At 44.5% G+C, this 12,187-nt stretch overlaps 1 protein-coding gene across 1 annotated transcript; it reads right to left on the reverse strand.

Moving 5' to 3' along the window:
* Nucleotides 1-515: 515 nt before the first annotated feature.
* On the reverse strand, nucleotides 516-12,165 carry LOC116386136 (uncharacterized). Its single transcript, XM_031852140.1, has 10 exons — nucleotides 12,014-12,165; nucleotides 10,281-10,426; nucleotides 9,406-9,487; nucleotides 9,152-9,287; nucleotides 8,750-8,952; nucleotides 8,483-8,619; nucleotides 8,233-8,374; nucleotides 7,878-8,159; nucleotides 2,662-7,753; nucleotides 516-2,464 (listed from the first exon to the last, which is right to left on the reverse strand). The coding sequence occupies exons 1-10, from the start codon at nucleotides 12,137-12,139 to the stop codon at nucleotides 2,427-2,429; spliced, it is 6,384 nt and encodes a 2,127-aa protein (XP_031708000.1). The 5' UTR covers nucleotides 12,140-12,165; the 3' UTR covers nucleotides 516-2,426.
* Nucleotides 12,166-12,187: the final 22 nt, after the last annotated feature.

Genomic DNA, 12,187 nt, shown 5'->3' on the forward strand with positions numbered 1-12,187 from the left:
TATTATTGTGAATTTGATTTGTTTTTAATTGCCCATTTTCCTGCACTGCAAGATCAATGTTAGCCTCTAACATACAGCTTTAAAAAAACAATGATTTTTGATTGAAAAAAAGTTAGGTTGAAGATTGCAGTGTAGAGATTATTGTTGTTTGTGATATATGGATGGAGAGCAAATTTGTTTTCAGGCAGTTAAATATTTAAAATTAGTTATGAAGTATTGATTTTTTAAAATATTGATCTTTGTCAGACATACGTTTGTGTCCCTGTTTCGATAATGTTAAATATTGTTTTTTTTAGGGTACTCTGGCAGCGACAACCTGTGAGAAATATAAAAAGCATCTCCTGTGTGTTATATATATTTTTGTAATAACAAAAGTTCTGATTTTATTTTGTCATTTAAAGCAACACTATGTAACTTTTGCTTAACACCTGCAGCAAATGACGATTATGGGATGATGCTAAGATGACTTTATATATATATATATATATATATATATATATATATGATAACAATCAGCCACCATGTGCTGCGCTCACACCAGACTGAGGCTGTAGCAACACCCCTGAATGTACTGAACTGATCAATTGTGTATTTTATTGCCCATGAATTAAACTTTTCATTTGTAAGAGAAACAATGTGCTATTTTGACAAGTCATATGTTGTTGCTGTGTTTTAATACACACAACACATTCTGCCACTGCTCCTTTAAAGAAAACGATTGCGTGTAATCTTTCCCGGAAACTAGATTACAAATGTTGCATTGCTCATGTTTCCAAATGACGATCTAGTGAAAAGTTGCACACCTGTGGGGAGGAACGTGACTCTTCCCGTGGTCTCCGGTTTCTTCTTCTCCCTCCTCTTTGTGGGTCTCTCTTTCTTCCTCTGCGTCTACCACAATAAACAACATTGCCTCAGATGGGAAACAAAGAGATCACCTTTGTGTCTGGCCCGTCTCGTGACCGTCTGCGCCATTAGGTGACTCCAGTGCATGATTAATGGCCGAGGGTTATTCCAGTCATATGCACGTTTGGCTGCTCTGCTTACAATCATGCAACACAGAAAACTACCCTTAAAAGTGTCCTTGATAGTTCATTTAAATTCAAATATGTCGCGAGCATGGTGGAGAACGCACCCGTGGCAGTTTGGTTCCTCTTGTTTTAGCTTCACGTTGGCATCGGTGAGACGGACACGAAGTGAGGATTTATCTCGTCCAATACCGTCTTATCTGTTGCCAGCGCACCGGAGCAATATGACCCTTCCTTTTGGAATAAACTGCTCATTCCTGGGATGACAACACGCACTTCTCCGCTGTATCGGATATCATTCTGGAAGTCCAACAGATTGAAATAAGTTTTATTTTTACTTCAAGAACAAAATATAAACCCCGAGCTCCAACACCCACCTTATAGAATAAGAGATTGAAACTCTTCAAATATTTACAAAAGATAAATAAATATAACCTGCGGCCTATCCGGTTATTTATTACTTTCTCTTTGAAGGGAAGAGAAATCACAATGTTTCTAAGGTCTTGGACAGTTCAGTCAACATGTTTCAGTGAGAAAATAGAATACGAGGCAGAATGTCAGCGAATAATAAACTGAACATGATCATAGTGTAGTTGGTGGTAGTTATTGCTAAAGGAAATAGAGCCTGGTGGATGTGACTGGAAGAGAAGCCAAGTCCCTCCAGTGGAGAGCAAATAATAACATCTTGTGCTTTGAAAAAATAAAATGTTAACAGAGAGATTGGTGCACAGCGCCCCCTACTGGTTGCTCAAGGCGAGGACAAGCACAGACCCAATAAAGCCCATAGGGATATAAGAAATACAATTAGTATTTAAACAAGAATTATACAGAACATTTCCCAAAAGAAGATACAGCAACTTTTCAAAAATTTAGAAAATTATATGCAACCATAACATGTTAAAACAGCAGGACTTTCAGATGCTTCAATCGTCGTACAATCTCCATCACTTTAAGTTTAAGCAGACAGGAATCGAGAGTGCAAAAAGCAAACAATGGCGTTATATGGCTTACTGATGTGAAAAATATGTATCCTAGTGACAGCAGGAGCAGCGTTGTCGTCTTGAGTCAGTGTTTTTTGTTTTCACAGCTTTCAAGAGTCCCGACTTCAAGCCACAATTCTTAATCTCCATACCAGGTGAAGCAGCTGGAAACAGCGCGGCGGTTCCAGAGCAGGCACTTCAGTACTCGCTGTTCTGCCGACGGTCCGACTGGGATTCCAGTTTCTCTGTCGCGTGATTGGCCGTTTCATGTGTCTGTTACAGGCACACGCTGCAGTGAAAGTCGGTTGAGCCCTTTTTCAGTTCTGAAGCCTCCAGACGAATGCGTTGTCGTCCAGAGAGCTCTGGTCCGCCCGGTGCCTCCATGCAGCTCCACGGCTCAGTCTGTTATGCATCCAAAACGTCAGTTCACTTTGACTTTATTAGGCATGAAACCGTTACCTGAAACAGGAAAAAGAGAGAACAATGACACAACTACCCAATAAGAAGGTTTAACAAATGCACCTTCTGTGCTTGCATTAATTAATATATAATATCTAAGTGCTTTGGTATATTAAAGAAAGGTTTTTTTTCCATAGATAATCACAATCAGGGTTGTCTGTCATTCTTCAGATTTCAACTTCCCAACGCAGACTCACCCTCGTCGTCAGAGTCGAATCCGAAGAGGTTGGAGCACTTCTGCAGCTGGAGATGACTCTGCAGATCCTCGGCGCTGTTGAAGGTTGCGAAACAGTTGGCGCAGCGTTGCCTCTGCGGAGTCTTTGCGACGCAGGCCTGCTGAGGAGGGGGGCTTCTCTGAGATGAGTGGGAGAACGACAGCTCCTTCCTTCGTTTCGGCATGGTGATGTACTTCTCGTCCAGGTACGCTGTAGGCGGCGGACGCCTGTACGGCCTGCTGCTGTACCCCGCAAGAGCGTTCTTTAGCGCGGCCGGTTTAGTATCTTCCCTAGCGGCCTGTCCGTTCGGTATGACAGAGTAACCGGCGTTGCTGATCGTAGGTTGCGGTGTTTTTCCCTCTTCACTTACAGAGAGCAACTCTGCTTTCACCTCAGTGAGCGATTGGACGTCAGTTTGTGACTTCTCCGGCTTCTCAGACGCCGTTCGAACAATTTGATCTTTGCGTGTTTTCTTCACAATCTTTGTGTGGCCGTCTTTATGAACATTCTTGCGCTTCTTACTTGCTTCGTTGGGGTCGGAGTTTTTGTGGGATTTCTTGGATTTTTCCTTTTCTGTTACCTTCTGTGCGTTCTCTCCAGCGGGGGGAGAAGCCGTGTCATTTAAGCCGCTGGCTGTGGCAGCAGGGACGGAGGAAAGAGTTGCATCAGGAGAGCTCTCTACTGCGGCTCCAGCCTCAACCTGTTGATGCCCAGATTTTGACGTGGCTTTCTTTTTCAAAGCAGATGTTGTGCTTGCATCGTTCGGTCTTCCCTTCAGCGTTTTCTTGTCCTCTTTATTAATATCCTTGTGCTTCGTTTTTGTATTACCTGAGTCTGAAGAAGCACTGGGAGCCCTCGTTTCCTTCTTTCCTTCTGTTTTCATGAGTGACTTCTTGGATTTTTCTTGTGTTTCCTCTCCTGAGGTGGTTGGTGGTGCAGTTCTCTCATTTAAACCGTTAGCTGGGACATCAGGCACAGTTGTTGAGCCTGTGGTTTCCACTCTTGCCTCTGGTTCTCTGAGAGGGCATTTCTTCTTGACTGTCTTTGTGTTGGCTTCACCATTTGTAACCTTGTGCTTCTTTGACTTGCTGGAGTCTGAAGAAGCCGTTTGACTCTCTTTCGGAGCGGAGCGTTTCTTCACTTTATGTAGTTTCTTAGCCGCTAACTTGTGTGTTTTGTCTGCTGAGGTGGTGCTGGTTGATTGATTTAAACTGTTTGCTGTCTTAATAGCTGAAGGGGTATTATGTAAAATCCCCTTTTGTTTAACGTGAATATTCTGTTTGTTGATTGATTTCTTAGATTTTGATTTGTTAATCGACGTTTCTGTAGTTTTGCCTACACCTTTGACCTGCTCTTCTTCTTTTGACTCGTTGCTGACATCTGAGCTCTCTGCTGCTTTAGGGGGGTTTGCAAGCTCAGCACTTTTTTCTGGGACAGTTTGATTAATTGGACCGGAAGTCGTATTTTCATCATGCACGGCTTCCTTCGACTTCGGAGGACGCCCTCTTCTTTTGGGACCTTTTGTGTTTCCTTTGACCTGCTTCTTCTTGAACTTGTGCCTCACTTTGACTTTCTGTTTTAATAACGATGATGAGATGACTTTGTGACTTTTGGTTGTATTTGTTACCTTCCTTAATGTTTGCCGTAACCTCAGATTAGGGCCAGCGGGCTGTGAGGAGGTGTCCTTGTTAGAAAGATTCTTCAAGACGTGAGAATCCTTGGACTCATTTCGCTCATTCGACTCCTCTTTGGACAGAGATGCACCGACAGTGGCGGGAAGAGGAGCTTGTTTTTCTGTAGGTGAGTTATGTGTAGCTTCTCCTCTTAATAAACGAGGAGCCTTCACACTCTCGGTCGTATTTACAGTAGTGGTAGCGGTTGCATCTTTTGGCCTATGATCCAGTTGTTTCTTTCCATCCGGCGTGTTATCCTGTTTGTCACCCGTTTGTTCTTCTGCATTCTTGTCTGGTTTGGTGGGTTTGGAAGCATAGTGCTCTCTTTCATGAAGGTTCAGTGCCCAGAGACAGATAAATAGCTGAGAACAATCAGGGACGCAGCACACTGCCTGCAGCGGACTGTGCCTCCTGGCGTGGCGTCTCATTTCCATTCCAGTTTTGAACCTGGACGTGCATCCTCGATGAAGGCAAGGATGCCGAGGAGAGAGTCTGTGCCTTTCAACGTGGTGCTGAAAATGTTCAAAACTCCACATGACCCTCATGCAACTGCTGCATTTGCCGTTTCCTACATGGAATGCCACTTCTAAAGGTTCGACCTCGCCATAGTGATCTTCCAGAGCGTGGTAAAGGAGTGCAACGCGTTTTTTCGACAGGTCTGTAAACCAGCCGCAACCCTCCACAGGACAGCAAACGTTCTCTTGCGGGTCAACACGTTTCTCCTCCACAACTTTGTCACTTTGTTTGGTGGCTGTGTTCAGGACCCGTAGGGATTCTGTCTTCTCGGAACAGCTGACCGCTCTGTCCACCTGTGCTGAGGAACCCATCTCTGTATCTTGGTTTTCCTGCAACCTGGAGTGTACAGCTGCATCAGAGGTCTCCTGCTGTGTAAGTGGCGGGTTAGCTTCCGAGGTCGAGGTGTCCCTTTTCGGTCTGTCAAGCTCTTCCTCTTTCCCAATATGCCCGTTTACCTTGTGATCAGGAGTTTTAGTATGAAGGTGCTTTGATGCGTTTTGTTTCTTTTCATCCACTGGCTTGCCATTGGACCTCAACTGTCTGGACCCAGATGGGGTTGAATGTGGAAGGCTCGTTGATTTAAGACAGTCAGTAGATTTCCTCGGTCTCCCACTGCTGCGGCGCCCAGAAGACACGTTTGTGGTCTTAGCTTTGGCAGAGGTATCTTTGGTCTCTTGGACATCATTACCATCTGACTCTTTAATCCTCTTCAGCTTCTCAATATGGTCAGACAGGTGCATCATGGCCAGAAGATCATCTTTGAACATCGTCCCACAGAACATGCACTCATCCTTACGATAATGGAACATAGCATGTTCTACAACACGACTTCCCTTGAACACCTTGCTGCAGAAGGTACAACAGTAATCCAACTTGGATTCCTCCGATTCTGGGAGATCACCGTTCTCAGGCGTTTCTGGATCAAAATCCTGAGTTCCCTCCTCCTTCCCTTGCACATCAGCAACTACAGAACAGCTGGAGGTAGTTCGTAATTTGTGAGGAACTTTGGATTTACTTCCAGATGTTGGCTCCTTAGAGGTACCGTCCTCTGGAGCTGGCTGTTTGCGATTCTCCAGATCTCGAGCAAGTGCCTCAGGTGCAAGTCCAGTTACCATTTCGGTTACTAATGTCAGAGCAGATATGTCATTTATATTGTCCTGCTCTGTAGAAGTAGTGCCCATTGTTCCTCCACCCATGTCACTTTCACAAGGCACGTGTCTTTTGGGGACTTTCGGTGAAACATCTGTAACGTCCACCTCAGAGAGGCTGTTGCCGACAGCGGTGAGCACCTCTGGGCCGTCTGCTTTTGCAACAGGATCTTTGCCAGTTTCAGCCCGAGAAGAGAGTGACTTCAGTTCTTGAGACTGTGATAGCGTGGGATCAGTAGCTCCAACGCTTGAGATGTTGGCCATTATTGAGACTGGAGGGATTTTATCAAGAACTAACATCTGATTGTTGACCAGAGGTGAAGTGTGCGAGACCTCAGCTGAAGTTGTGGTTTTAAAAGCATGTTTAACAGCTTTAGAGACCTTATCTAAACCTGGGGACGGAGTCACTTTAGTCGCTGTTGAGGCAATCGTGACTTTCATCTCAACAGCAGACCCGTCACAGAGCTCTCTTGCTGAAGCTATGGTTTGAGCTTGCAGGACCTTATCTAACATTGGGGCTTCTGTAACTTCAGTTGCAGCAGCAGCAGACTTCTCAGAGGGCTCTCTTTCTGAAAATGTATTTCGTGAGACTGCTTTTGTAGTTTGAGCTTGAAGGACTTTTTCCATTGCTGGGGATTTTGTAACTTCAGCTGCTTCTGGTGTGTGACCGTCCATTCCACCTTCAATCTCAGCGGCAGGTTTGTCACAGAGCTCTCTCTCTGGATCTTTTGGAGGACTTCCTTGCACTGAGGAGCGTGTGATTGTTGAAACTGAGCCTTGAATATTGGGCCCGACACCTTTCCCTTTCGGCCGCCGAGCGTAACAGTGCAACTGTTGTGCAAACATGGCTGCATCCCGCGCTCTCAGAATCACCTCTTTGCGGTGCACGGTCTTCACAGCTTCGGACGTGGCAGGGACCTTCACTGTCGGTCTGTAGAGAAGCATTTGAGGGAAACCTCTCTGTCTGTTGCAAGCGTCCTCGTTAAACTTTCCCAACAGTTCATTGTCTGGTAGGGAGAGCTCAAGGATTACTTGAGGAAGGGTGGCTTGTTTGCGTGGGTCCAATGAAAACCCCCTCTGGTGCTTGCTGCTGTTTGCCATTAAATGAGAGTTTACTGAAGGTTTGTGTTTGAGCTCAACAGTTTCTGACCCCTTTACGACATTGGATCCATGGTGCTTTTGATGTTTCAACCCATGCTTTTTGATCTTTGGAAGAACATTATTCTCCTCGAGATTTCCTGAGTCTTCAAGAAGCCACTTGGGTTGTCTAATCCTCCGTTTTGGTGGGTTCTTCTCCGAGAGTCTTGTAGTGCGTCGAAGTTCTCCATACCCAACAGCTACATTGTCCTGTAGTCTGTCTAGCTGCCAAAATGAACGCCTCAAAGGTTCAGGCGACGATGACCGATGGCTGCCTTTCTTCTTTCCGGTGTGGTCAACGTGTAGCCGCGTTTTTCCTGGGCCCACCCTTAATCTCTTGGATGCAGCGTCAATGTCGTGACGTCTGTCTTCTTTATGGTGACGCTTTTTAGCTGCTGCCCCCTTACTTCCTTTCTGACATGCTGATGTGCTTGATCGGGAAGCAGGTTCTTTGGCGCAATAGCTCCGGATCCATTTGTCCTCCATGATCTCCTCGAGGTCACCACTAACCCCCTTCTCGCTCATCAGCTTCAAACAGTTGGTCCGCAAAGCAATGAGGTTCCAAAACTCGGGGTCAAAATACAGGTCCTTCTTCAAGACCTGAGGAGAGACAGAAAAGAAAACGTTTTGGTACCACAATATGGATTAATGACGAGCAACAATACTCGTCTTAACCGACACTTTGCCTTTTTTAATGTCACGATTTGTTGAACAGGTGCTCTACCTGCAGGGTTTCAAAGCGAACGTGATTTCTGATGGGGCTGTACTCCACGTGGTACTCCTGATCGGGATGCATGTACAGAAGGTACACCAGCTTGTAGGTCTCGACAGTGCGTTCGAAGAAGAAGATCAGAAGAGCGCACGCCCGGGCAACCTCCAAGTCATTGGGCAGCAGGCCGGCGATGGTTTTGTAGATTAGGGACTTGGTGATGACGTCGCAGGGAAGGCAAGACCCCAGGGCGTTAGCACACAGCTCCACGCAGAACTGGATACCATCTTCACCCAGCTAGTGAGATACAAACAACAGATTGAATATCAATGCATCTAAACAAATCTACACGGCAGTTGAAATCTCTCACCTCTTGCAGTATGGCTCTGATGAATGGGAAGATTGAGTTGACATTGGTCGCAGACAGCATCAGCCGATGACTCTCCTCAAGTAGAGCTTGCTTGGACGTATTCAACCGACTGTGAAGTTTACTCCATATGAAGACGAGATCCCTGCAAAGGACGGAGTTAGAAATTGCTCTCAATGCTTTTTTAAATGCGGAGACCTGAGTTGGTGTTATACACCGACTTCACATTAGCATCAGATTTAAGTTCACCTACCACAAATAGTGCATGTCTCCCCTGCACAGCTGCTGGGAGAGGAAGGCTCTGCTGAGGGCTAGTAGCAACTCATCCTTTTCCTCACACTCCAAACTACAGATGATATGAATTGCATCTTTACCATTAAATTCAGCCACCTGAAAAACAGAGGACAGCGACAGCGTTAGTTTCAGCCACAGATGGATCGCATACATAATGGTGTGGTAGCTCTTGCAATTTTTCTGAAAGACATGCAAGTCATCCGCATACAACAGCCACTCCACCCACCTCTTTGTGAAGGCGGTCGTGATGTGAGGTTTTGAAAAGCCACGTGAGGTAGACCTGGAGGAAGAACAAGTGCTGTCCTGCCGTGGGATGCCGAGCACAACACCTCGCCAGGGCCATGGCCTCGCCGACCCGCTCACAGGATAAGAGGTAGCGCACCCGGAGCTCAAAGAACACCGGCAGCTCAGAGCTGACGCACCCGTCCACTGAGGTACCGTCAAGAAGCCAGAGGAGAGAGAGGGGTATGGTTTTAGTTTGCCTTGATACTGATTTAAAGATTAGCTGGAAAGAAACAAGGATCAAACTATTTTCAAGCACTTTGGAGGAGCAATTCAGCTAGAAATTGGAGTGAAACCCTTTGAAATCAGTGGTACTACTACTGATGCATAATACCACGTCACCTACCGTCACTCTGAGGTAAACTGGACTCACTGAGGATTGCCTGTAAGGCTGGGCCGGCCCAAGGCCCACCACCCCGGACCAAATGCTCCACTTGAAGCAAGTGAACATTCTGATGCCTCGCGAGCGCCGAGTGACATTCCTGAAAGAGCATGCGGAGAAATGGCTTCAAAAAGTGCTGGTATATTAATGAATATATTAAGAGAACCGTCACCTTGTCTTACTATAAAGTTCTGAATGGTTCTGCACATCATGCTCACCTGGAATGTAACAGAGAAGTGATTCAGTGGCTCCTGGTGGAAGTCCTTCTGGTCAAAGAACAGCAGCAACTCAAAAACGCTCCTGTGAGGAAATCAAAATAGTTTGGCTTGTATCTACAAATCCACATCGAAAAAAAACAACCAGTTCCACACAAAGAATTGCATTTCTGCGAGTTTAATATTAATTAATATTGAGTCGGCTTAGAGAGGCAGAGGAATGCACTTAATTGGAAAGCAGAGGGAAACCCTCGGGGAGACGTGATGGAGTATTCATGGACAGAGTAAGAGTCAACAGCTGGCAGCATGCCAGGGGTTTTTCCTGGCTCATAAATTTAGTTGCTCGAGCCAAGGAATACAATCAACTTTCAATCCCAAAAACGTCCCCAAATATACATTAGAAATGTTTGACAGATATATAAAAACAAAGGTTACACATACTGTATATGTGAATATTCTTATTGTTTTGTGTTTATAATGGATTTGAATGTTTTTTCTTCACGCTGATTATTTCCAAGCATGTTTGTTTTATAAAAACAAGTGTATTATAAATGTCTTATCAACATCCAATGTGTTTTTACAGGGGGTATGTACTGTCTGATGTGTTATGTGTGCTTCTCTGAGGGCACATTGTGCAAGGCCACTTCCCCAAGAGGCAATAAAAGGTTTCATTCATTCACAATTAAACTGATGTGAAACTTGGACAGCGGAGCAAAACTGAACAAAGCAGGAACAAGAACACAACCGTACACAATACTTCCAGTCTACTTTCTTTCTTAAGGGAATCTTGAAGTGAGATGCTTTGGCGTAAATTCAAGAAGTCATTTTGTTCAGGAACAATAATTAAAAAGACATTTTAACAATGCCTCTGTACTTACAAGGCCAGACTACTAAGTGTGTGGAGCACATGATCACAGTTTGATGTGAAGAAGGTGGAAGCTCGAGCGAAGTAGCGGAGAGCTAACTCAAGGATCCTGAGCTGAGGCAGCGGCACCTGCCAGCGAGTGGCGTACTCCTCCACCAGCTGCACAAAGAAAAGACAAAACAAAGACAAGAATACGAGGACAATCACCAGCCTGTAATATTTAGCATGTTTAAGTCTGCGCTGATATTAGATGTTTTAACTGCAGTTGTAGGTACTTTAGCCTAGCATTTACGCCGTGTTATCAATAGCAAACAATTGGCGTTGCAATGATTGGTCAAAGTTTCAAGCAAAAATGCCAAAAGATTCTGCTTTCAGCCTTTAAAATATTAAGACTCCCTGCTTTTCTCAGTTTTAGAACATTGTCAATCTAATATATTGGGGATTTGGACCGTTGTTTTCAAAGCATGAAGCCCTACAACCCCTTAAACACAGTTTTGACTACAGTCTGCAACTACAATAGGACAGTTGTTGCTCCTTTATATAATATTTAAGATTGATCTGTCAAATCCCTAAAACACAATATGCTTATATTGCCCTCTAATGGTGGAGATCCAAGGCATCACTCTTGAGCACCACTGGAAACCTTTTAGCAAATCAACAATTTAGCACTCAGGTTTTTGTCTAATCTGTAAAACTACTAAATGAAACTGTAGTAAATTATGAAGCATTGCATTTTTAGTTTATTTTATATTTAAAAACCAGAGCTGATGAATTCACCTTCATGAGTATCCAAACTATGTTTTCATACAGAGCTAGATCTCGAATTTAATGTTTGAATAGCATGCCATTAGCTCAGTAGCAAAATATGAATTTGGATTTGTCAACAGGAATCTTGAGACTTGATTATTTTCCACTGTTTGTCTATTTCAAATCCCTTCAGTGACAGTATGTACAAGATGTACCAACAAAGCCAGACAACTGACATTTAAATGCACTTTTCCATGAGATGCACTGACTTGTTCGCAGCATTGTGACAACTGCAGGGTGTGAGGACATCTTGTGACACCAGGAATTATGTTACAATCATGTTGACGTTACATCGTACAGTTGCATGGTTATTTAATTAAGAGAGATTGGGCTTTATTTCAAAATAGTTGATAATAATGCACGCCATTAATTGCATGACAACCTTAAGTGAGAGGTTAGCTAACATCAGCTAAATCCCAGAAAAGATTACCAAACGTGTTACAGACGTGCGTAAAAGTTGTCCAGTCAATAGTTTGGTAAACACTCGGCGTACTAAGCTAAACTTGCAGGAAAATTCTGGGCTAGCTGGGTTAGCATATTTAGCTTGCTAGCTGTGCAGTGAACGATCAGTCATATTGTGAAAGATTTACTGACTGGCTTCGATAACGTGTAACCTGAATCTACGGCTAGGTAGTCACAAACATATATATGTTAGATGGCGTTACCGCATACATTTGTTTTTAAAGCGACTACGACTCGTTAGCTAGATGCTAGAAGCCAATGCTAACGACTCGTTAGCTAGTTGCTAGAAGCTAATGCTAGACTAGTTAGCTAGATGCTAAGAGCTAACGCTAGACTCGTTAGCTAAATGCCAGAAACTAATGCTAGGCTCGTTAGCTAGACGCTAAATACTAGCCGTGTAGCGGCCAGTCGGCTAACATATCCTAGCTCTCATCTTCGACAACAAGCCTGTCACCAACTTCGGCTCCGGCTCCTTACCTCGCAAAAGTCAGAGCAGAACGGTTTACTATCGGCTCGTATGTCATCACTTGAGTAACTGCTCGACAAACTGTCCAACTGTTTTTCGAGCCCCTCTAACTCGTACACACTGCCCTCCTCCGCCATACTGCCCGTCTAGCCTGGCTCGTAGCAGCCACCACACAACACACATAC

This window comes from Anarrhichthys ocellatus, unplaced genomic scaffold (assembly GCF_004355925.1).
Source record: "Anarrhichthys ocellatus isolate YVR2014 unplaced genomic scaffold, GSC_Weel_1.0 scaffold12, whole genome shotgun sequence".
Lineage (NCBI taxonomy): Eukaryota > Metazoa > Chordata > Actinopteri > Perciformes > Anarhichadidae > Anarrhichthys > Anarrhichthys ocellatus.

Bases quoted from the DNA above. Each gene is read 5' to 3' on its own strand.
- LOC116386136 (XM_031852140.1), bottom strand. From the start codon at position 12,139: ATGGCGGAGGAGGGCAGTGTGTACGAGTTAGAGGGGCTCGAAAAACAG. The intron at 8,953-9,151 runs GTAGGTGACGTG...ACGGTACCTCAG, and splicing joins CAGTTTACCTCAGAGTGACG to TGGACGGGTGCGTCAGCTCT. The intron at 8,620-8,749 runs GTGGGTGGAGTG...TCTGTTTTTCAG, and splicing joins ACGACCGCCTTCACAAAGAG to GTGGCTGAATTTAATGGTAA.